This window comes from Synchiropus splendidus, chromosome 2 (assembly GCF_027744825.2).
Source record: "Synchiropus splendidus isolate RoL2022-P1 chromosome 2, RoL_Sspl_1.0, whole genome shotgun sequence".
NCBI classification, from domain to species: Eukaryota; Metazoa; Chordata; class Actinopteri; order Syngnathiformes; family Callionymidae; genus Synchiropus; species Synchiropus splendidus.
This window is the reverse complement of record NC_071335.1, coordinates 31,085,104-31,109,114: the sequence shown is the minus strand read 5'-3', so window position 1 is coordinate 31,109,114 and position 24,011 is coordinate 31,085,104. Positions and strand designations below refer to the sequence as shown.

The 24,011-nt window shown below is 41.6% G+C and overlaps 3 protein-coding genes across 9 annotated transcripts; all 3 read right to left on the bottom strand.

Annotated features, from left to right (window-relative positions):
- Positions 1–1,241: 1,241 nt before the first annotated feature.
- LOC128754227 (cell death-inducing p53-target protein 1 homolog) lies at positions 1,242–8,699 on the bottom strand. 5 transcript variants are annotated; one of them, XR_008413908.1, is made up of 6 exons: positions 6,908–7,052; positions 4,321–4,388; positions 2,102–2,204; positions 1,940–1,993; positions 1,705–1,864; positions 1,242–1,639 (listed from the first exon to the last, which is right to left on the bottom strand). XR_008413908.1 is itself a non-coding variant. In XM_053856704.1 (5 exons), the coding sequence occupies exons 2-5, from the start codon at positions 2,193–2,195 to the stop codon at positions 1,492–1,494; spliced, it is 456 nt and encodes a 151-aa protein (XP_053712679.1). In that variant the 5' UTR covers positions 2,196–2,204; positions 8,657–8,699; the 3' UTR covers positions 1,242–1,491. The 5 variants fall into 5 exon arrangements, 3 of the variants coding, with proteins under 3 accessions (XP_053712679.1, XP_053712677.1, XP_053712678.1); XR_008413909.1 differs by lacking the exon at positions 4,321–4,388 and having other exon boundaries at positions 1,940–2,010; XM_053856704.1 differs by lacking the exons at positions 4,321–4,388; positions 6,908–7,052 and adding an exon at positions 8,657–8,699.
- Positions 8,700–9,091: 392 nt separating this feature from the next.
- LOC128754232 (lipopolysaccharide-induced tumor necrosis factor-alpha factor homolog) lies at positions 9,092–11,812 on the bottom strand. Its single transcript, XM_053856711.1, has 5 exons — positions 11,803–11,812; positions 9,960–10,056; positions 9,792–9,845; positions 9,569–9,716; positions 9,092–9,506 (listed from the first exon to the last, which is right to left on the bottom strand). Exons 2-5 carry the CDS (start codon positions 10,045–10,047, stop codon positions 9,404–9,406), a joined length of 393 nt encoding a protein of 130 aa, XP_053712686.1. The 5' UTR covers positions 10,048–10,056; positions 11,803–11,812; the 3' UTR covers positions 9,092–9,403.
- A 4,221-nt stretch (positions 11,813–16,033) lies between these two features.
- On the bottom strand, positions 16,034–23,348 carry LOC128754231 (lipopolysaccharide-induced tumor necrosis factor-alpha factor homolog). 3 transcript variants are annotated; one of them, XM_053856708.1, is made up of 6 exons: positions 23,154–23,347; positions 20,538–20,596; positions 17,843–17,939; positions 16,671–16,730; positions 16,457–16,604; positions 16,037–16,384 (listed from the first exon to the last, which is right to left on the bottom strand). In XM_053856708.1, exons 3-6 carry the CDS (start codon positions 17,928–17,930, stop codon positions 16,279–16,281), a joined length of 402 nt encoding a protein of 133 aa, XP_053712683.1. In that variant the 5' UTR covers positions 17,931–17,939; positions 20,538–20,596; positions 23,154–23,347; the 3' UTR covers positions 16,037–16,278. The 3 variants fall into 3 exon arrangements, with proteins under 3 accessions (XP_053712685.1, XP_053712683.1, XP_053712684.1); XM_053856710.1 differs by lacking the exon at positions 20,538–20,596 and having other exon boundaries at positions 16,034–16,384; positions 23,154–23,348; XM_053856709.1 differs by lacking the exon at positions 23,154–23,347 and having other exon boundaries at positions 20,538–20,699.
- Between the last annotated feature and the right edge of the window lie 663 nt (positions 23,349–24,011).

The window sequence follows — 24,011 nt, the reverse complement described above, 5'->3', positions numbered from 1 at the left end:
CGCCACGTCAACTTAACAACTTGTTTTGTAAAAAGAAGCTGTAAACATCTATTTGTACAAAAATGACTCAATAAACAAGAAATGATGAACCAAATGATAAACGTTAACAGAGATGAACTCAGTATCTGTTGCAGCAGTAACACTTTCAGTAGTAGAGGTCTCCTGGGCAGTCCTTACTTGGCAGACCCTGATTTATTAAAGAAACTACAACATATTTTTAGAATGATTCTCCAGCTTTGTTCATCTTCTTTCATATACTTATGCAAGATAAGCATCCCGTTGTATCTGTCATAGTTTTCTGAACTTTCACATCTTTAAACATTCATTCATTCATTCCAAAAATAAATAAATAAATGAATTTTGTTAAGCTATTTTGCTAGCATTTGGCAGGCGCTGTGGGATCCTGCACTCCCCAGAACAGTTTGCTGCACTGCACTGGGGAGCATCGGGAGACATCCCATCAATAACAGTGTGCTTCAATGCGTGCGTGTCGCGACTCGTGAGATGAGGATAAGCGCAAGATTATGCCGATAAACCAACATAGGGACTTCGACATCCAAGATACTGCTACAACAAGGTTTAGAATCTGTTGCAGCCGGAAACACTCTTTCCAATTTTTTCATGTTTTGCAGTTTAGCTTAAAAGGCTCCTATCTAAAAGGCTTTTTTACAGTACACTTGTTGGGGGATGTGTTCTGTAATCTGTCGTGGGATACTCTCGAAAAGTAAGCCTCCCAAAAATGACTATGACGATGAATGTGTTATTATAGTTCACAGACTGTGATCAGTCTTGTAAGTGTGGTTCCGTCGATTCTTTTCCAAAACACACTTCATTATGGGAGTCGAGCATGTAGTTGGCACGTGTCTCCCGATGCAAGAACATTATCCACAGTTTTTATTAAATCCACAGGATTTGTTGAGATCCTTCTTCGTGACAACAAAATAACTGCAGTATTCCAGACAAAAACAGCAATAGCACGGTCAAAAGCTAGTAAGCTTCTCTGGCTTCCATAACACTTCTAACATCAACACGCACACGTCACGTCGCGTACGCCTTCTTCAGCCAATGAGAAGAGCATTCACACCAACCAATAGACACTCCTGTAAGACCAACTTAACATTGCACGCCACTCATCCACTGTGCATAACACATGACTCCAACAAGTCTAACACTTCAGTTAGATACAGTAGCAGAAGAGTGAAGCAGAGAAATTCAGTCGGTGCACTGCTCTTTATTAATCACAAAGGAATTGATGAACATGTGGCAATGTCAAGTTTTTCAGATATTTCATTGTCAGTGACCTGTTTCTCTCTATCTATTATTATCGGCCTAGATCAGAAATAAGAGTCTATATTCTTAGTCTTATTCTCATTTATCCAGGGCATTTTATTTGGAGGGTGGAGTTACAACAAACTACAGAAAGAAAATATGTCCATCCAGTAGCTCTTAACAATGAATCCACATTCAATATTCTCTGCTCACAGCTGTGTGTTAACACCAGGGTGTACAATTCCTCTTTGGTTCATTTTCTCTCCTCATTTGTCTGTAGATGTGTAGGACTTGCCCACACCTGGAACAGCTGTGCTCCACATCCTTCCAGGCATCAATGAAGAATGGGATCCAGGCAAAACAGAAGAGGCTGGTGAGGGAAAGTAAAAATCATAAGTTGTCAATTGGCAGGTTGATGTATCGAAAATGGCTTACCATAGTGCTGAAGAGATAAAGCAGAAAAGCCACTGCAGACCTCCAGGGACACGATTGACAATGGTGACCACTGTGGTCCGGCAGTGAGGGCAGAACATCAGTCCAGGAGCTTCACCAGGCAACCCCTGCGTCGACACCACACCTGTGGCAGGGTGGCCCACTGCCACAGGGAAAGAGCAGACTTGTTAAACAGACACAGAAATACACCTGTGAGGGACACTGTCTAGAACTTTACCGGCATGTGAAGTCTGAGGTAGTGGGCTGATGTTGTCATAAAGAGGCTGTGGCACTGAAACAAGGACAAAACTACTGTACATATTACAATATCATGAATAATGTTCGGTGTCTGCGGCCCTTTAACCATGGCCAACTGCTAAAATATTTTCTATCATCTCACCACCGTTTGGAAATACTGTTGGCACACTGCTTCTATGAGGAGGTGGAGGAGGAGCAGATATTGTCGGGGGAGTCGTGGTCTGATAGTATTCCATATTGTGTGCCTGTTAAATGAGAGGAAAAATACGGTTCAGTTTAAAACTGGATTATTGTTGAGCTTCAAAAACTGCCTTTGTGTGGCATCACATGGGCTGCTCAGTTTGAGAACTACACAAAGAATGAGATTGAAAGCTGACAGGCAACAAGTCACATGCCAGAGACACTGGACAGCCAACAGTACTGACTAGTTCACATAACTGCCGACTGACTTGAACATGCTCATTACATTAATATTCGTTCCAACAGACAAACATTATATGGTCATAATGATTGTTACCTTTTCACAGTAGCCACTTCAGCTGAACTGTAATTCACTGTGCTCCATTGCACATTTTAAAATACACTTCACTGTGCCTCGACATTTATTCATCCGTGGCAGGCTAGCCTTTCCCAGCTACACAGGACGTGAGCCAGGGGACACTCTGGACAGCCCATCCCAAATCAGAAAACCTTACAGTGTGTTGCTATTGGAACTTCAGAGGTGACCTGGTCCAAAATTTGACTTCCCTTGCCAAGCATGAGGAACAATAAATAACAGGAAGTCAACAACACTGCCGCGTCGTTTTGTGCAGTCTCCACAGGAAAGACAAGGATTTTTTGTGAGTTGAACCCTGAAGTTGAACAAAACAAAAAACTGAAACAAACAAACAAAAAAGTATTAGGGCCCGTCCGACCCTTGTCCCAGGTGGTTGGTTTGATCACTTCTTCTCTGCATCTTTGGTCCCGAGAAGGTTAATTGGCTGTGTGGCTGGCAACGCAGTAACGTTCATCTTTCGCGGTAAAATTAGATTCAAAGTCTCCCAAAATTTACTGGATCATCTTTGAACTTTTATTGTTGTTTTTTACTGTTGTTTCAGTTGATGTGTTGTTCATCATTTTGTAAAATGTTCAACATGCCTTTGGAATATTTGACCAATACTTGATTTGTAAATATTTATATTGAATCTGGTTTGTCAAACTCACAGCTAGGGAGGGAGAAAATACATCGGATGTACTGTACCTGACCAAGACGTTTAATCCCGGTTTGGTTCAACCAGTGCAGTGCAACTGTTGAGGACTTCTACATCAAACGTAACTGTCTCTTCCTGATGAGTCCAAAACAAGTTTGTTCATGGAAATGGAGACATCTTACTTGCAACCAAGTGACTTCCCCTGCCTGTCTCACTGCCGAGTAGCAAAACTAACTGTGAAGTTCGTATAATAAATAGAAGACTGAAGAGGTGGAGCGACAGGAATAATGGGTGTGTACAGGTGGGCGGAGCACCAATCGGAGAGAGCTTGTTGACGCTGAAGAATTCACAATAGTCAGCAAAGGTCAAAGAATCCAAACAGAAAGTGTCACTGAACCGGGAGATCAAAAAAAAAACTGAGGGTGTCACCGAACCAGGAGATACAAAAACTGAAATAAGTGTCACCAAACCGGGAGATGAGGAGCGAGGAATCTGAAAGTACAAACACAAAACGGTCAGGGAAATACAACCCGGCCCTTTGAGGACCGGGTTGCCCAAACCTGCCCTTAAAGGGACAAATTATTGGCAGATGGGCAAAATGGCAGACATACACCCTTGCATCAAATTCAATGGATTCTACACTGAAGTTGGCATGAGTGAAACTGTGGCATTGCTGAAACGGCGTGGCGTGTCAATAAGTGAGAGCCATCTGAAGAGACTCTTCCGTGCATGGGTGCTCTACCAGCATAAGTCGAACTCCTGGTAGAGCTGGCTGCGCTGGTCGAGTTCAGTACTCTGGACAGCTTCATGGTTATGGGTGGATGTGCACTGAATGCAGCAAACTGCGGCGACTAAGGAAAGAAGATGTCTGCTTGGTTCTGAAGGAGCTGGATCCTGTTGGAGTATCTTTTATACACACCTTTGTTGACCCACCTATTTTTCAAATGGCCCCAACTTCATCTGGCATATTGACTCATACAACACACTAAAACCATATGGCCTGTGTATCAATGGAAGCATCCATGGTTTTTTCGAGGAAAGTGGCTCAACGTGTACACCACGAACAGCGGCCCAAAGCTGATGGGAGGATATTGCGTTGGAGCAGTACATCGCTCAGGGGGATTCACAAGAGTCGTACGAGGCAGTATCGGAAATGAAAGCGCTCACGTACCAGACTTCCAGCGGTTTCTCCCTTCAGTTAACACCTCCTCCAATACTGCTTCATGCAGGTGAGTGTGCCTGCACTCAGAGACATAGCTGAACATATGTGTGTACACACAAATATATACTTAACAAATGCCTGTTCTCATTCAAATAACTTCTCAATATTTAAAATGATATTGCATGTTCTTACTATGGGAAAAATAAATATGATCATAAACAGGACAAGACACAATCTGCCAATTACAAGTCATTCATTTCTGTATTTTTCCAGCCCCAAAACGACAATATGCTCTGCACATATAGTAAATAATCTGACTAATACCAGCGGATAAGGTGGTCGACCCAATGCAATGCATCCATTGGAACAACAGACTACATCTGTGAAGTCGAGCATTTCACCATTGCCCACAATAGTAGGATCATACACTGACCAAGTGTGATTTTTAGATATTGGAGGACAAACTAACTGAAGAAGCTTGGCAGAAGAGGACTCACAAACTTTGGAAAGAAATGTTTACATATGTAACTGACGACTATTTTTGACAAACTAGTTGCGCTTGTATATGTGCATGAGTGCATTTTTTACTGCTGCTTCTCTTTGGACTGCGTAATATAAATAATCATTAGATATAATTCTGAATTATTTATTTATTAGTATTTGTCGGACAAAAGGGAGCAACTTCTTGTTAAACAAAAATCAATTAAAAATATTTTAGGGGTTGAATTGTGTGAATGAGTGACACCTGCTGCTGAGCAGAGGAAGATGCTTTGATGGATTGAATTTCACAACCAATGCCACAGCGGTTCTACGGGGCCCGGGTCGTGGTGTGACCCTCAGAGTTTCACGATCGTGAACAGCTCTGTTTAGTTATCAGGAAATGCCAAGTTCTTGTATGATTCCAGTTTCAAAATGCAATTCAAATATTAAACTTTTTGATTGTCCTCTCTGCTCCACAACTTATCCACGATTTTTAGAGCGACTTGAGACGTATTCAACTGATGTATGAAGTCGTCTGTGGCTAACTTAATCGTTGGATTAAGGAAGGTGCACATTGGTGATAGCCTGTATTCAAGCTGAACTTCTGGATTTTCACTCACCAGGCAAAGGACATCATGAAACACCACATCCATCTTTTTTGCGCAATCGCCATATTTCTATCACCTCTAGTAAACAGCTTATTGAATCAAAGAGCGTTGAGAACACTGTACTGCACTATGATACTCTCACACTTGGGGGAACACCTACCAACGTAACACAAGACATTGCTTCTGCTCCTCAAGAAGAGCCTGAGAAAAAGGTTGATGACGGAGTATGCGAATAAACTGTTCTCTAGAGCAGTATTTTTCAAACCAGTGCGCCGTGGGAAATGACCCCGTTTCTCATTTGTCCGGAGACAGAGGTGGGCGATATGTTGACATTAAATCATGATCAATTAGAACGTGTTGACCATCTACCAACGCAAGGAAACTACATGGATTCGGTCACAGTCTTCATAGAATCCACGGATCTATGATGAAATGTTGATTCGCCCATCTCTCGCTGTAGAGCTGCTGCTTCCCACACACTCAAAGAAAAAAACCAAAACTGCCCGTACCGCACTTCAAAACTTTATTGACACTAATAGACCTTCATACTTTCTTTCATGATTTAAAAGTTGGCTACAAACTAAATGCAGAACCAAATAAATGCGCTCTAAAATGAAACGAGGGAAAGAATCATTGTTGTTATGAAGCTGTGGCAAAGAATGCTATAAAAACTTGTCTGGAAATTCCCCAAAGTAGAATAAAATGATTGCCATACGGCCCCGCCCCTTTCTAGAGACATTTTTCAACCAATACATTTCAGCCATTTGTTTCTGCAAATAACATGCCAAGATATCCGAGTGTCAATAGCTACAATTTTTCACAAAATAAAAGGGATTTTCTGCAGGACTTTTGACTAAGCACAACAATGCTTGCTTCATGAAAGCACCTTTTGAAGCAGTTTTGAAAATTAATTAGAACATTTTATTGCGATACTTCCATTTACACTTCACTAATATGTTCTTTGGAGTTTAAATAAAATACATTATTTTTATTTTATGATATTTAGATGTGGTTTTATTATATATATTTTATTCAGAATTGTATTCTGTTTTTCAAATGTTATCAACAGTTTGCATCAAGTGTATTTTTTTCTTTTTTTCTTTGGTAAATTTTTAGGAACATGACTTGCACCTGGTTCTGCTGCTGGTTGGACTTTTCCATGACAAATATCTTTGCAATTATCACATAGTTTCAGACAGCAACACTGAGTGACAGACAGAAAAAACAATAACAACAATCTAACTATAAAAATACCATCTTATGAAAAAGTCAGTTGACCAGAAATAAACCAAAGGCTGAGCACCGGCCTCTTGTTCGGTCATGGCCATTTTGGCACATCAGTACTGAAATGAAGTTTTATCTACCATCACCTGCTTAACGTTGACCACATGATTTGCTTTAACAACTTTAACATTTACTCCTCCTGTGCCCGTCAATGTGTCACATGAAAAGTGACAAATGATTATGATTCCAAAACAGGTGAGTTCATTGAAGTGAAGGCAGCTTACCTTGTTCAAGTGAATTCCCCTGTCTGTTTCACTGCCTTGTGTCAAAACTAAGTATAAATGTAAAGACAGAAGAGGCGGAGCTGCAGGAATATGAGTTTGCCAAGTGACAATAACAGAAAGTGCAATCAGGGTGTTGCCACTTCATTTTGGAGTCATTTACGGGACCCAGGCTGCTGACAGCGATGGCGGGTTTGGAGAGAGGGTTGGGCTCCTCTGCCACACCTCAGTCTTTGTCTTGCTCACCTGCACGCACCATATTGTGTTTCTGTTTCTCTGAAACAGGCACGAGAGACGGGAACTGAGGAACGAAATTAGAAGCAAACTAACAAAAGTGTTGAGATGCAAGCCGTAACCAAATAGTTCAGTGGAAAAAAAATGGAACAGTGAATGCAAGAAACTATCAACTTTTCACAAGATTGGAAGGATCTGGCTCCGCCTCATCCTCCAGTCACCGACATCAACATCAATCCATGCACTATCAGAAAGAACAAAGGCTGGGTTTGCGGTCATCTGTTGAGCTTATGACAGGAGGGAACAAGGAGCGCCCTCTGGTGGTTGCTGTGCTGTAAAGAACTGAGCTACCTTTCCTATAGTTTTGATCATACAGTAACTAGTTTCACCTCAAGACTGCCACACGTTACGGTTCCTGGGTCAGTCTAACTGCTCTCTATTCTTCCACCGGGGTCCAAGAACACTAAGCCTGCATCCCTTCAACAGCAACACCCTGACTCTTGTGGATAGATGGTGCACTACGTCTCCCTCAGAAATTTCAAAAGCATATTTTTGTAGTTCAAGGTACTGCAGTGAATGAAAGGTGGTCCACACTGGTGTAGGGAAATACACCTTTAATGTGTCTTCCACATGTTTTTTTTTCCAGAGTAAATAAATAACGAATAAGTTACTCATTCTTAGAAGCGATGATTCGGTGTAGTCACATACATATAGGTATCGGTATCGGAATCTGTACGGTAGGTACTTTTCCCAGAAAAGTCCATACTCAGGATCAGATCCGGCGGTTTGGACCGGTCCAGTGGTTGTATGGCTCTCCCTTGGTCCTCATACCAGGTGCTTCCTACCTTTCAACTCACTCTTCCACCCCACACATTCTACCACACGCATACAGGGCCAAACTAAGGTCACCTTAGCCAATATCACAGCATCTGTTGGATTCTAGCTCTATTAGACAAAGAATTATTAAGCAGTTTATTCAACAACACAAGATCATTTCACTAATATAATTATAAGTAAAATATCATTATTCCTGTACGCATAAATATAGTGAAATAATATTGAGCCACCGCAGCACCATAGTCATAAAACACACATGGGAATCTAGGTAATTACAATAAATGTGTAATTTTTGGCAAAGAATAAATGAGTTAATTTAATTGGATAGAAATACCTAGAAATTTGAATATAGATATACAGTAATGAATCACAAAGATTAAATGTTATAAAAATTAATAAAGAAAACAGCCATCCACCCTCACTGCCCATTAAAACTCTTTTTCGGTCCACAGAATTTTTTAAAACTGTGTGACCATATAGATGAACTGTATTGTTGTAAATTTAAAAATTATTTCAGTCACATGACTGACACCCCCCGCTGCTTTTGATGCTAAGCTGGGGTTGAAACAGGAGGAATATTATTAGAGAATTAAGAAAACTGAAGACCACGCCCTGTTTCATCCTGTATAAAATCGTGTCTGACTATCAGAGATTTTTCTAATGCGAGCAAAAGCTCCTCACCTGGTTCGGCAGGGCTCATTTTCCCTTCTCACAGATGCTGTCCCACAGATCGTGTTGGAGTGAACATGAAGGTGGAGTTGAATCTGCACATTGTACTGTTAATGGAACCGTAATGTGAGCTATCAAAAAGAAATAACAGCCCACGTACGGAAATCATAATCATGCAATGAAAAAAACAATACTAATGAAGAGTTTTGTATTGTTTGTCTCTCCAAGTGACGCTTTTATTGAACTGCCTCATTCAAGTAGAGGTCAATTATGGGTCATTGTTTCTTAACCATATTGTCATTCAGAGTGTTGGTCTGGTTCAGATCAGTCAGGAGCAATGCATCATGGGAGGAGTGAGCTGAGCTAGCTACAGTGTACGCATGTCCCTTCCTCATCTGTGGTCAGGACCAGGAGGCGGTTCAGCAATTTGTTTATTCAAGCTCACTTCACAAAGCCATCAGCACTCAGCACACACCACAATGTACTCAAGAAAATATTTCACCCGCACATAATTATGACCATCATAGGGTTCTTATATTGCACAGTCTGTGTACAGTGTTCAATAGTACATTTCTCTTCTTCAATGAAGCAGAAGAATGAAGCAGAGACACTGAACGTGATTATGGAAATTAACATTAACATTAACATAGAAATTTTGGTTGAAGATGGTGTTACTGTTATTGGAATGCAACTGCGATATTCACTGATCACCACCAAGTGTTAACATGAGGGTGTACAATTACAGCTCAGACTGCCTCGTCATTTTCTGTAGATGTGTATGACTCGCCCACACCTGGAACAGCTGTGCTCCACATCCTTCCAGGCATCAACCATGAATGGGATCCAGGCAAAACAGAAGAGGCTGGTGAGGGAAAATAAAAATCAGACGTTGCTCATTTGCAGGTTGTTCAGAAAGCTACTTACAATGCCAATGAAAGGGAAATACAAATATGCCACTGGTGGCTTCCAGTGACACTTTTGGCTGTGGTGACCACTGTGGTCTGGCAGAAAGGGCAGAACATCAGTCCAGGAGCTTCCTGTGGCAATGCCTGCGTCGACACCACCTGAGCCGCTGCCACAGGGAAGAGCAGAATTGTTAAACAGACACAGAAAATGCACCTGTGAAGGACACTGTTTAGAACTTTACCGGGTTTTGAGGTCTGAGGTAGTGGGTTGTTGTTGTCATAAAGAGGCTGTGGCACTGGAACCAGGAGAAAACTACTGTATATATTACTATATCATTAATAATGTACCGTGTCTGTGGCCCTTTAACAATGAACACCAGCTAAAATATTTCCCAATATCATCTCATCACCATTTGGAGGGAGTGTCGGCACACTGATGCTGTAAGGAGGAGGAGGATCAGATATTGTCGCTGGAGTCGTGGTCAGTTTGTTTCCCATGTTGTGTACCTGTTAAATGAGAGGAAATTTCAGGCCGGATTATTGTTGAGCTTCAAAAACTGACTTTGCGTCGCATCACATGGGCTTCTCAGTTTGAGAACTACACAAGCCAAAGAATGAGATTGGAAACTGACAGGCTTCATCGCAGGCATCATGATTATTTCCACAGTGCATTGTGTTGCTTACCTGGACTGAGTGAAGGTTTCCTTGCCAGCTGTGCAGTATGTGCCAGCCGAAGAACAACCCACATATTACGTATCTCTGACTTTCTTTCTAAATTCTCCACATGCCATAGACATCAGATAAGCAACAGCACTGACTAGTTCACATACAGTAACTGCTGACTGAACGTCCCTCTTAAACATAAATGTGCTCATTACATTAATATTCATTGCACCAGAGCATTATGTGGTCATAATGATTGTTACCTTTTCACGATAGCCACATCAGCTGAACACTTAGCTCAGGGGTCGGCAACCCCAAATGTTGAAAGAGCCATATTGGACCAAAAAACAAACTGCAAAAATGTAAAAGCCTTATATAAGCCTTGTAATGAAGGCAACACATGCTGTATGCGTCTATATTAGCCATATTGACCTTCTATCAAAGTTGGCTACAAATACATAATGAGCCTTCATGGTTCAATGTTTATCTTCCAGGCAGTGCGTCCTGTAGAGAATGAGGCACCACATGACTGCTCTGTTGTACCATGCTACCTCAAGTGTAACTTCATTATACTATTAATGAACCAGCAGGACGTCGGAATATTCACTTTACAACAATGCTTTGATAGCATCTCTCAAGCAATGCACCGAATCAACGGTGGTTCAATGCTTGTTCACCATCTCGATGACATGGTTCATCACCGCCATACACTCTGGAATGTTTGTGCACGTAACACCTCTTGATGCAAGATGCAGTGGAATGCAAGCAGATTTCGATCTAATGCTTTCTGTCGCAAAGTCACAAATCCCCTTTTTGATCCTCTCATTTTGCCATGCGCTTTGAGTTCATGAGTTTTTCCTGATCCATGTCCTTTTGTGCAGTCGCCACAGGAAAGACAAGGATCTTTTGTGAGTTGAACCCTGAAGTTGATACCGGAGGGAACAAAAAAACTAAAACAAACAAACAAAAAAAAACTTATGCCAGTCCAACCCTTGTCCCAGGTGGTTGGTTTGATCGCTGCTTCTCTGAATCCTTGGTCCCAAGAATCAAATAATATCAAGTTCAGTGGCTGTGCCGTTGGTAACGCCGTAACGTTCATCTTTCGCAGTCTCTGCATAAGACTTTCTTGCAAAAATTTTCTGGATCATCTTTGAACTTTGCAAATTGTATTGTTGTTTCATTAAAAACCGTAGCATAGTTGCTGCCACGCTCATCGTTTTGTAAAATGTTTTGTAAATTGTAAAATGTTCACCATGCCTTTGGAATATGTGGCCAATACTTTTAGATTTAGATTTATAGCCTACTTTTGCTTCTGATGTTCTGAAACGCAAACTGGATTTGTAAATATTTATATCTTTTTTTTTTTTGTGAAACAACATAGACATGAATCTGGTTTGTCAAACTCACGGCTAGGGAGAGAGAAAATACATCAGATCTACCGGACCAAGACGTTTAACTCCGTTCAGCCGGTGCAGTGCAACTATTGAGGACTTCTACATCAAAAGTAACTGTCTCTTCCTCTGCTCTTCAATGCGAAAAATGACAAATGATTCCAAAACAAGTTCGTTCATGGAAATGAAGACATCTTACCTGCAACCAAGTGACACCTCCTGCCTGTCTCACTGCCGAGTAGCAAAACTAACTGTGAAGTTCGTATAATAAATAGAAGACTGAAGAGGTGGAGCTACAGGAATAATGGGTGTGTACAGGTGGGCGGAGCACCAATCGGAGAGAGCTTATCGGTGCTTGTGGATCGATTCGAGCGGAGCGGGACCCAAATGCCTGAATGAATAAGACTCACAGGAGATCAGAGTATTAAATAGTAGTATTTAATTTTAACAAAGAATTCACAATAATCACACAAAGGTCGAAGAATCCAAACAGAAAGCGGTCGTCAAAACGAACTCGCGAGGGACAAAACTAAAATCAGAGGAAACAGGAAGCACGTGGAGATCGGAAGCAAACAAAGAATAGAAACGACTATATAACTCAGGCACCAGGGAAAAACCAAGAGATCGGAAAAACACAGAGAGCGTGCGAACGAGGTGAATGATACGCAGAAGCCGATTCCCTACAGTTGGTTCGATCTGGCACTCACTGCTGGAACCAAGGTGCTTCAGAAAGGGCGGATGAGGATCTGTGGATCAGCTCCAGCTGTGTGCCATATCCAAGAGGGAAGCTCCAACAAAACAGGGAAGAGGAAGGAGGCCGAAACGCAAGTGGTGCCAAATAAAAGCGAATCTTGACAGCTTGCCGCATGTGTCAGACGCCGTATTAGGGCCAATAAGAATAAGGAAAATAATTCTGCACTCTAGTTTCCTCCCACTGTCCTGATACATGCTGAGAGGAATTTAGACAGTTTGAGTGATGTTATACATATGTTAATAACCAGACTGACCAATCTTCACCGGCCTTTCAGCTTCGCTTAAATCACTTGCAAAATAAGTGCAAATTTAATAGGCCATTAGTGACGTCCATGATTGATCTTTGACCGTCATCTAGAAATTGATCTTGCTGTCGGCCGTTCACATCAATTGAAAGTTGGCGTCGCGACTCTACGAAGCACCTAAAGCAATGGTTTTTCGAGGAAAGTGGCTCAACGTGTACACCACGAACAGCGGCCCAAAGCTGATGGGAGGATATTGCGTTGGAGCAGTATATCGCTCAGGGGGATTCACAAGAGTCGTACGAGGCAATCTCGGAACTGAAAGTGCTCACGTACGAGACTTCCAGCGGTTTCTCCCTTCAGTTAACACCTCCTCCAATACTGCTTCATGCAGGTGAGTGTGCCTGCACTCAGAGACATAGCTGAACATATGTGTGTACACACAAATATATACTTAACAAATGCCTGTTCTCATTCAAATAACTTCTCAGTATTTAAAATGATATTGTATGTTGTTACTATGAGAAAAATAAATATCACAAGTTATGCATTTCTGAATTTTTCCAGCCCCAAACCAACATTATGCTCTGCACATACCATAAATAATCTGACGAATACCAGCGGATAACATCAAACGACAGACATAATCAGATGATTGTCATATCTGTTGAAATATGTGGCCAGTCATGAGGTGAGCGTTGAGGTGACACATCAGACCTGCTAAGAACCCGAATGTTCCCAGTGGTCCACCCAATGCAATGCATCCATTGGAACAATAGACTACATCTGTGAAGTCGAGCATTTCACCATGTGACCCAGATGTATATGAGCTGTGGAATATTACTGTGGCACCGTCCCACTTCAGACCCTTATCAGGCTGTGGACCTGTATATTCTCCGGAGAGATGCTGTCAAAACATTGTTGTAAAGTCTGTCCAATACGCATCCATGGAAACGTCCAGTGAAATAGTAAAGGCAACAGCCCAAACCTGTGTATAACTTGTGTTTATACAGGACGTGTAAAAGCACTTTTTAAACTGTGTCAATTATAAATGCTGTAATGTCCCTCCTGGACATTTACAAGACTCGCCTCACTCGGAGAGCCCTGAGGATCGCAGGAGACCCCACCCACCCGTCGCACCGCCTCTTCACGCTGCTACCATCAGGGCGAAGGTTCCAGAGTCACCGCGCACGAACTAGCAGACTGAGAGACAGCTTCATCCACCAGGCTGTCATGATGCTGAACTCCCTCCCTGCTCTGCCCCCGGGTCTGCACCAGGCACTTTTGGCTCCATCCACAGGGGCAGAGGATGTTGCCATGCTGCCATGAGCTAGGTGCTCCTCCCGGTGGTTGATGGACTGATGTGACGATTTTTGTTGCATGTATCCTGCTGTCTGTGATCTTTATGTTGTGTCTGTGATCTTTATGTTTGTCTGTGATTGTATGTTGTGTCCAGGTCTGTGAGAACAGATATTTCATCCATGCTATATGTCTCGTACTGTAGCATATTTGACAATAAAGTTACCTTACCTTACCTTACCTTACCTTACCTTACAGAAATGTGTCATAAATGTTTGTCAGCAACAGATTAGATAACTCACCTGCAATGCTTGAGCAGTCGAGTCATTGGAACCATTTCTTAATAAAAACAGAGCTTCACAAGAACTATTCCCAACAGGGTGCTTTTACAGCAAATGTATGAACTAATTTCAGTTACTTTACCACCCAGCCACCTGAAAACATGTAACATGTCCCTCACATCTAAGGATCCTGGTATTTCTGAACTGAGAACTAGTGGTTATTGTATTGAGATGGGTGCCGAATCAAATCAAGCAGTTTCTGAACTGTGGCTATATAATTATATATAATTATAATACTCACACAAGTTAGTATCTTGTGTGGACCAGTTAATCACCATTTTCCCAGGTCCTTTTAGGGGCTCCCAAATATTAACGCCAAAACAGAAAGTAAAAAAAGATCACACAAATTTTGATAATGATTTAGTTTACATACAATGTGACATAATACACACAATATTGGAGAAAAATAGATTTTGGGCTGGGAAGATAGGAAGGCCTGACCCAAAATATTGATAGAATGAAAGACACCAGGAATATGAAATAATTCAAGGATGTTTGCCCACAACAGAAGGATCATACACTGAGCCAAGACAACTCAGAAAAGAATGGCTTTCATGAACTCATGCGCCACAACAGTCTGGTTGCAGGTGTACGTCTGGAAAGATGACACATTTTTAATATACAAATATTTTGCTCACTACATGCCTAGATTTAGCTCGCTGCACATAAATGTGCCCTTGAGTTTTCATAAACAGATGTTGGTTTGATGTGGGTAACATCCTTTTGCCACAATGGTCTCATTAAAGCTGATAATTTCAATTCCGTATTTTTAAGTCAAATTTTCGAATTGTTTTTTTTTTTAGTTTAGATTTATTTAGCCCCAGTCAGGTGTCCAGTCACTTTGTAAAATAATGAGGGCATGCTTCGTTTGTAAATCCAATCGAACCGACACAAAAACAGCAACAGCAACAGCAACAAAAGAATACTATCGTAGTGTAAGCAAGCGCTATTGGGGGACTGTTTAGCGTTGCGGAATAATACTATGGTTGTGATGTGACAAGTTCAACTGTTTAGCCACTAGGGGTCGTGGTCAGTATTGATCCCAGCGAGGAAAGCGTGCGAATAAAAAAGACCTCTGGAAACCTCAAGATCGCCTGGTAAATTACAACTATTAATAATAACAATAATAATTTGCAAGGGGTTCCCCTTCTCCTGGCTCGAGTGCCTGCCCTTCAAAATATCCGTGCGCGAGTGTGGCAGTCATGGACTGAATAAATAACATGAAAACATTTTGTTGCCTAGATTTGGACAAATCAACTAGATGGCTTTTGACGCACATTCATGGACGAAGGGTCTGGACAAACTTCTTAAACTGCATGCACTTTTGTGAATATGGATATTGTGACGTCATTTTGGGGGTTCTCCACTCTAGTTTCCTCCCGCTGAGACGAACTCGTCATTGACAGTTAAGCGGCAACTCGTGACGTTGGTGGTTTGACCTCCATCTAGCGGCTGAAATTGACATTGCGTGAAGGGCAAACGTGAATTGGCGCACCTGAACTGTGGCGATTTTCCAAACCAAAGCTCCAGAAACGAGAAAACAGATTTGGGGCCGGGAGCGTGAGTCAGGTATTCCAGCAAGTGCTATGAGCCACAACCATTCTATTTCACTTTCATTGTCTGGTTGCTGAGTTTCCCCTCTCTGTGTGTAAAACCTGAGCCCCGATGGTTCACAGAAGTTCACTTCCCAAACCTCTTGGACAGTTAAACCCCTGTAAAGGAACCGGCAGAAATGAGGTTGTCTTAGCTTCATTCTGCTGCTAACCAGACACACTTCAGCACTTCATGACTAAAAAAAAATGCACAATTTATTTCTAACACAGTGATTGTATATTTAATCAAATTACGGCCTTTTAATGACAAATTTACATTATACATGTCAGTCATGTACAGAGTTGATTACCCATCACATGCACCCGCAGGGGTCAAGATTAAATCTGCGTGTTTGTATTGTGGCTTGAGTCCAGAGGAAGGATGAGCTCAGTGTCTTTGGTGGCCTCCGTGTCAGGGCAGCAGAGGTGTGTGTTCAGATCAGTGAGCTCAGATTAGTTTGTGGACATGCAGGACTCTGTGACAGTTGGGGCAGGTGTGCTCCACGTCCTTGCAGGAGTCCACGCAGAAGGGGATCAGGCAGCAGGGCCACAACCTGAGAAGGCAGAATCATATTGACGCGGGTGGCCGCGGGTGGCAGAACAGCATGTGTGTGTGTGGAACTCACAGGAAGATCCCGACGATGGCGCAGATCAGCCACGTCAGCAAGCCGTTGATGTAGCGGACGTTGGTGACCACGGTGGTTTGGCAGTTCGGGCAGATCATCGGTCCGGACGCAACACTGGGCCGCGGTTGCACCATCACCACCTGTGACGCTTGGAAAGGAAACGCTCGGGTCATTCCACGTCCTCACACCATGGACTCGACAGGAGATGACTTACTTGTTGTTGTTTGTATCACCTGAGGTGGAGGCACACTGTAGGTGTAAGCAACAGCTGGTGCTGAAAAGGGGAGACAGAAGTGAAGCACATGACTGAAACATGCTGATGAACTTTCAAGTAGAGCTGTCAATAAGGGCTGGGCGATACGGGCAACAAAAGTTATCGCCATAAATGTTAAATAAACGTCATTTCAGCGATGACAATAATTATTACGATAAATCCATTTTCATTCTATTCCATGTGTTGGACACTACAGTCTCTCTTGAAACTGTTTCATGATGAAAGTAATTTGTGGAGTTTGTCTCCAACATCATTATTTATTTATGTTTAAATATAATAGTTCACGAAGTGTAGAGATGAGAAATTTCACATCTCTGTTAGAAGCCGCTGGTGTCTGCAAGCTGCTCTGCCAGCTTTATTTAGGGGTTAAATTGAGCCGTCTGTCTGCAGTATCTGATATCTCTGAACAGTTGACTTGGACCAGTCTGGACACATTTCCTAGATGCAGAAATATCGTAAGAAATATTAGAAATCAAGTGAATAAATGATAATTTAAGTTCTTTCCTTCACAATTCTCGCTCCTAAAATGGATGTTTTTCTTTGTCTTATTGAAAATTTCACTAATACTTTGACCGTTTTAGAATTTGTTGATGGTCCCTAACTGATGCCTGGGTGTAGCATTAGCGCTGCCTGTGAGAGTGTGTCCGAGATCAGTGAACCCTAATGGGGACGCGGAAGAGGACGCCGCCACCAATACCGGAGCAGAGCTCCGTCCAATATCCAACTTTTTCACCACGGTGTTTGGCCGAGGTGCCAGCGCAGCGGGAAAGCTGAGTGTGTTGATGTGAACCAAGGCAGACGACCGCGTCAGAGGACCTATGAGGACCACTCCATCTAATAAAATAAACACAGGTCCAGAGACTCAGAGTCGACCAGAGTCATCATCAAAGGTTCCCTTCTTCGTCGCGGTCTCGTCATGTTCACGGGTGCAGGTCCAATGTAGCGAGTGACTCGGGTGTTCATCGAATTTAGTGTGAGATGCAGAATTGTCATCGTGGAGATTGTGTTTGGCACTATATTGTGTACTATAAGTTATCGCCCTACTGTCAATGCACCACATTATTCATTAAAAATGGTCATCTCTTGACAGCCCTGCTTTCATCTCCACCTACCTGGATGCGTCCCGACGCTGTACCCAGGCGGCGGTCCCGGGTATGGTGGTGCGGGTTCTGATGGGGGCACCTGATTTGTCTTTTCCATTGTTGTAATCTGAGAAACATTTAAGCGGGAAAGACATAAATTGTTGGACGGTTTCATTGTACTCACATCCAACCACCCTTGCTCGTACTTTCACCTGTGATTCACATGGAAACTATTTGGTATTCAAAGCCGTAGGCAACTAGCATTTTGAATAGTCTTTTGTATGGGAGCAGCACAAATGCTATAAACAAACAAACTTCAGATAGCATCTTCTTCTCTGTCACTGTTTAATAGATGGTGCTTTACTGCTCAACATAGCTTTGCAGTACTTTTTACACAGTTTGAGCTCAGACTATAGTGGAAATATCCAAAATACAAGAATAAAAAAGACACAATGGAGACTGGAAATTCGAAATCTCAGGTCTTTTTTTAAACAAATGTTTTAATAAAATCAGTATCACAATGTAGAAATATACTGTCGCATATTTTTATTATGCAATATCTATCTGTGTATTGCTCTAAAGCAGTGATTCTTAACCATAGGGTTCATGGTTGGACTGCGAGTGCCCCCTTAGAGGGCCGCTAAAAGCTTTTTGTTTTACACCTTTGGGTCACGAAGGGCCGCGAGATCCTCCTCTTTAATACATTGGCCACATATGGTGGGAGTAGAGTGTCATTGAATTGACTTGACAGCTGCAAATCTGTGATAGTTAACAACTATGGAGAATTTCTTGAAAAGAAAAAAATGATAAAGAAAGTGATGCTTCCCCCAACAGTAAATACTGTTCATGAAAGCACCTGTCAAAGCAATTTTGAAATGGCGATTATTTATTTTTATTTTTTATTTACACTTCTTTTACATCTTCTTTGGAGTTTAAATAAAATATATTAATTTTATGTTATGATATTTAGACATGGTTTTATTATATTTAGAATTTTATTCAGTTTTTCCAATTTTCTCAACAATTTGCATCAAATGTATTTTTTTCCTTTTTTTCTTTAGTAAATTTGAGGAATATGACTTGCACCTGGTTCTGCTGCTGGTTGGACATTTCAATGACAAATCTTTGTGATGATCACATGGTTTTATGTCATTTCACAAGGTTATGGTTTGTTCACGTGTGAGTAGATTAAATATGGTTATTGACCACAAATGAAATCAAGAGTCATGAGTCAGTTCTATCATTTGAATGGGCCCCGGGTCCATTTGTTTGGGCCCCGAGATCAAAACGGTTAAGAACCCCTGCTCTAAAGGACAAATTGTTTATGTGTTTCATTACTTTTCTCCAAAATGTTTTGTCAGGACAGAGACCAAACTGACTACAAGACACAATCCAATTTAGTTCCAATAAAAACATTTAATTCTGGATTTGTTTAGAAAAATGTGTCCTGTTTGTTTTACACTACAAAATAAATGTGTCTCTCATGGCTCTGGATTCAGTTTGGTCTTGGTCTCTGTATGCTCTGGTCTTGACACAGTCTTCACTACAACACTACCCTTAACCTGACCACCAGCTCCATATATCTTCTCGTGTTCAGACTATAAATAGTAGCATAGTCAAACCAGAACAAAAGATGAAGAAAAACATCACCATTGGAAACTATTACAACAACAAGAGGTTCCATATTAGACAGACAAATCAATAGCCCTCGAGTCATGAAGTGCAACAGTGTGATGTTGACTCTTGTCAAACTCAAAAGATTATGCTTAAAAAAAGATCTGGAAACTTTCAAGTGGATACATGTTCCAAGGAGAAAACCGCTGAAGAAGTTTGATGCTTAAGTTACCCCTTAGTGGAGGAGACACCCACTACGTTTCATATCAACAGAGGGCGCGTCTCCCCGCTATGTTGATAAAGGAAATTGCCGAGGATATCTATGTTATCAGCCAGCCACTGGGACTGCGTTGTGAATTCTTCCCCTCTGACACTCCTGTAAAGTACATGACAAGAATGACGTCCCTCAGCGCATAATATTATTGTTTGCTAAAACCAGAATTCAGTCGGCGTGAATGAACTCGTAGATCCGGTTGTAGAGCAAAGTGACGAAACTAATGCGAGGAGCCACACGCTTCTCAAACACGGCCTGGTCTGACAACATTTTTGCATTGTATGGGTTTCACCGTCAGCAGCCGGCTGACCTCACAACTCCTGGAAAGAGGAGTGACTCGATGGAAGAGATCTACTGTAGGAGGAGTGTTCTTTTTTCTCCATCATTTGCGTCACTGCAAACTTGTTTTCTTGTGTCTTAAGGGCGAATCAAGAGTCAAAAGTGTCTTCACTCGCAGTCACTTGGCAAGCTCATGACCTTATGGTAAATGACGCACACACGACCAGATCGATGTTTCCTGGACTCACTTGCAAACACTCCACAAAGTACAGGGGCTTTTAGTCAGAAAACACAAAGACAATATTTGATTAACAGCACTGTTCCTGATTCACACAGACAGGCAAATAAAGTTCAATTTGCCCCATAGCTCAACAAACATGACAAGGAAACATAACTGAGAGTGAATGTTTTTAGAACACACTCTCAATGTTCCGTCAAGCCACAACACAGTTTTTCTCCCAGCACCTCTCCAGTATGTCCAGTTGTTGACCATAAATATTTTGGCAAATAAGTGAAGATGTTTCACTTCATTCTTAAGACTGACAAAACGGTGCTTACCTGAATCCGCAGGAGGCTGAAGGATCAGATGTCTGAGCCTCTCTCACCAAGTTGTCAAGCTGTGCCAGGGGGCGGAGCCACAAAATGAAAGGGAGTCTGTTACCAAATTTATCAGGTGGCGAGTTCAGGTAAGGAGCTAGTCTGGGCTCTTGTTTTCAGCATGGCAAAAGCAGGATGCAGCTAGACTTTTCTGATGAAGAGGCTCACCAGTACTCCAGTTCCCTTTGTCATGTGACCCAACGTAGAAGCAGCAATCCTTCTACACGGCGCAATGACGACTAATGCACTTCCTGTGAAGTCAGTTCATGACTCACCTGTCTGTTGTTTATTCATTCATTACCATAGAAGCCTGAAGCATCATAACCTGTAGGGCGGCGCACTCGACTAAACTCTGTTTCCCCATGTTAGACTTCACCTGGTGTTAAGAGAGTTGCTTCATGTGATGTGCAGCTTTGTGGGTGAGATGATGTTTCACACGCATACAATGCCGAACTGTGACAGAATACAGATCCTTTCCTTTGATATTTTAAAATCTTTTCCCTTAAATATGTCACATATAAAAATAGTAGACGAAAAGATGCCTTGATAAATGGTTAATTCTTATTTATATCATTGTATGACATACTGTTTAAAGCAGGGGTGGCCGACCAGTCAGAGGCTAAGAGCCACATAGTTTCACTGTTGCTGGAAAGAGCCACATCCTACCAACATGTAAGGCTCACTGACTTAGTGGCAGTATAGCGGTTAAAGCACATCTCTGTCTGTCTAGTTTGCGTCCGGCGTATGTCTCTTGTGAATGGATTTTTAAAATTCATACATTTTACCTTGATCCTTCTTGAAACATCAAGTGGCGTCGATAGAAATGTGTGCGCTGTTTTATTTTACATATATATATATATATATTTTTTTTTTTTTTACGTGTTATATATTTTTTTTTACATTACATGCTACCAATAACATCGCCCTGGTCTGTGTGTGTGTGAGCCAGGCTGCAGACTGGAGCGTCTTCACTCCACTGAATAGAACAATGAATAATAGGTGAAGCACACGCCACACCTTTAGTTTAGTTTAGGGAAGGACAAAGTGAAACGTGGAGCTAAGCCATGTAAATCGTGTTGATCGTGGATCTGATGACAGCAAGGTTTATTGTTTATGTTTCAAAGTTAAACGCTAGTCAAATCTTTGAAGAATATTTTGACATTTCACCAGAATTGCTCTCACTTTTTTGTCTTATGTCCAGTATAAACGATCATCTCAATAGCAACTTCACCAGAAATCGCAGCCATTGGTGGCTCATTTGGTGAAAATACGTATCTTAAAATTATGATATTATATAACTATATATGTATAACGATATATTTTGGCTTGGTTTGATTTCTATGAATAAGACTCACTCATCACCTTACATAACACAAAAAGCTTTTCGTCTCTCATACCTTTGGTATTTTCCACCTATGATGACCTTTTGTAACATTAATCCACCTTACAGTTGTGTCAGAGTGGAGCAGAAGACGGTTTCTTCAAAGGTCACAGTCGCTTGGCAGTGTCAAGTGTGAACACTTAATAAGAAAATATTAACTTGGCGCGGTCCCAGTCGGTTCAAGTGTGCCACTTTGACTGAAAAGTGATTTACCATTTTATGACCCTTTTGTACATAGTCCCAGTACTTGGCCTACTTTGCACAATCGAACAAGATAGAGTCATCTACCAGGATCAAACAGTCATGTTTGGGGAAAAAAAAGTGAGCGACACGACAAACACAATGAGACCGGTTGAGTACCGCGGTCAAGCCTGCACCAAAACGTAAATCCTCAATTCAACATCGCACAAGTATTGCGGGTATTACAGTAATGGATATGCGACGCTGATTTCAAAGTAAAAGACACCAAAATACAGTGCATTGTTTAAGAAAATGTCACAAGTGCCTTTTCAAAATAAAGGCCTTTTGAATATCATGAATTTTGATGAATAACAGTTATGAATTCATGGTGATATTTTACAGAATCGCATAGTTTGCCACCAATGCCACTGCTCTAGAAGTAGACTAGGGCACCCTAGGAATGCACAGAGGAAGTTAGAACTCTGTCCTAAGTGCCATTTCAAAATAAAGGCCCTTTGAAGATCAACAGTTAAAAGTTATGAATTCCGAATTATATTTAGTCACGTAGTTATCAACGTCGTTACCCGCGAGTAGCTATTTATAGCTCACGTACGGTCCCCGTCACTCCGCGGAAAATAAAATTGTTCCAATCGAAATCCTGATTTATTTATTCTGTTGCAACCGCAAGTAGAAAAAACTTCTTGTCTGCTTCATGAATTCGTTAAAAAAAAAAAAAAAAAAAGTTTCTTTTCATTTCCATCCAAAACCACATCGAATGAAGTATAACGCACTGCCTCAACTAACCAGGGTCGGATAGAAGTCACAGAGTTCCTGGACAACACGAGTCGTCACATGAAGTTCATCACCCACATTCACACGCGCACATGTGGCAAAAGTAGAACGAATATACGTCAACCACAATCTAAAAACATTGCACTTGACACTACTTGTTAGCCAGTCATACATCTGAACAGCCTTGGAAACACTATTTTTGTACACATGATAGACTTACATACCTTGTTTTCAAAGGATGATAAAGATGGCAGTCAGTGCGGATACAGCCACATCTAAACTCCTGCAAACGCTCTCATCGACAATAAGAAACTACACGATGACGTCATCGCGCAATTCTCTGCTCTTAAAGATACACTTGTGCGGCAGACACGAACACACGCTTCCTCGTCCGGTTACATGTGTGAGCTGTGGTGGAGTGGGTGAAACTCTCTTGTTCCCCAACTCTCACAACAGAGGCTCCAGCTGTGACTCCGCCAATAAGCAGAAGACGTTTCTTGCAGACGTTTTGTCTCCCCCTGCTGGATCCTTTGTTTCTTTTTCTTTCTATGTCTCTATATTATTGCTACCAAATTTCCAACAGCTCTTCACAAGCTCGCTCTCTTCACTACTGCGCTCTCTAACTTGTTACTTGTAGGTGAAATACACTTAAGTTTTAAGGAGCACTTCAGCTCTTCATCATCAGAGCGTTCTTCGGAAAAGCCCCAATGGCAGATATGACTGTTACATCCTAGAAAGCAGGAAGCTCTTCACCTATTAATGCCAGATGTTACTCACCAGGGCTCTGACTGTCACTTACCATGACGATGGTGAGTCAAAATGACAGGCCGCTTTAGAGGTACGAGGTCTGTGAGATTTTCAACTGCTCTGCAAAATGTACAGTACTTTTGTGATGCACTCTTGATTGAATTTGTTTTAAATATCTATATCTAATCTATGTTTATTTATTTACAGACCTAAACCTTGTCAGATGACATGAAACCATTAGCTCATGACTGCAATATTTGTCATTAAAATTTTACTCAGTACTCAAGTCCTTATGAAAAATAAAAAATGCTAGCAAAAACTTGATGTATTAAGAC

What these genes read in the sequence shown, in the direction of transcription:
- LOC128754227 (XM_053856704.1), bottom strand. Translation starts at nt 2,195, where the DNA reads ATGGAATACTATCAGACCACGACTCCCCCGACAATATCTGCTCCTCCT. An exon ending in AACAGTATTTCCAAACGGTG is followed by an intron (nt 1,994 to 2,101) that starts GTGAGATGATAG and finishes TCCTTGTTTCAG; the next exon opens with TGCCACAGCCTCTTTATGAC. An exon ending in ACCTCAGACTTCACATGCCG is followed by an intron (nt 1,865 to 1,939) that starts GTAAAGTTCTAG and finishes TCCCTGTGGCAG; the next exon opens with TGGGCCACCCTGCCACAGGT.
- LOC128754232 (XM_053856711.1), bottom strand. Translation starts at nt 10,047, where the DNA reads ATGGGAAACAAACTGACCACGACTCCAGCGACAATATCTGATCCTCCT. An exon ending in ACCTCAGACCTCAAAACCCG is followed by an intron (nt 9,717 to 9,791) that starts GTAAAGTTCTAA and finishes TCCCTGTGGCAG; the next exon opens with CGGCTCAGGTGGTGTCGACG. An exon ending in ATTTCCCTTTCATTGGCATT is followed by an intron (nt 9,507 to 9,568) that starts GTAAGTAGCTTT and finishes TTCCCTCACCAG; the next exon opens with CCTCTTCTGTTTTGCCTGGA.
- LOC128754231 (XM_053856710.1), bottom strand. Translation starts at nt 17,930, where the DNA reads ATGGAAAAGACAAATCAGGTGCCCCCATCAGAACCCGCACCACCATAC. An exon ending in GGTGATACAAACAACAACAA is followed by an intron (nt 16,605 to 16,670) that starts GTAAGTCATCTC and finishes TTCCTTTCCAAG; the next exon opens with CGTCACAGGTGGTGATGGTG. An exon ending in GCCATCGTCGGGATCTTCCT is followed by an intron (nt 16,385 to 16,456) that starts GTGAGTTCCACA and finishes CTGCCTTCTCAG; the next exon opens with GTTGTGGCCCTGCTGCCTGA.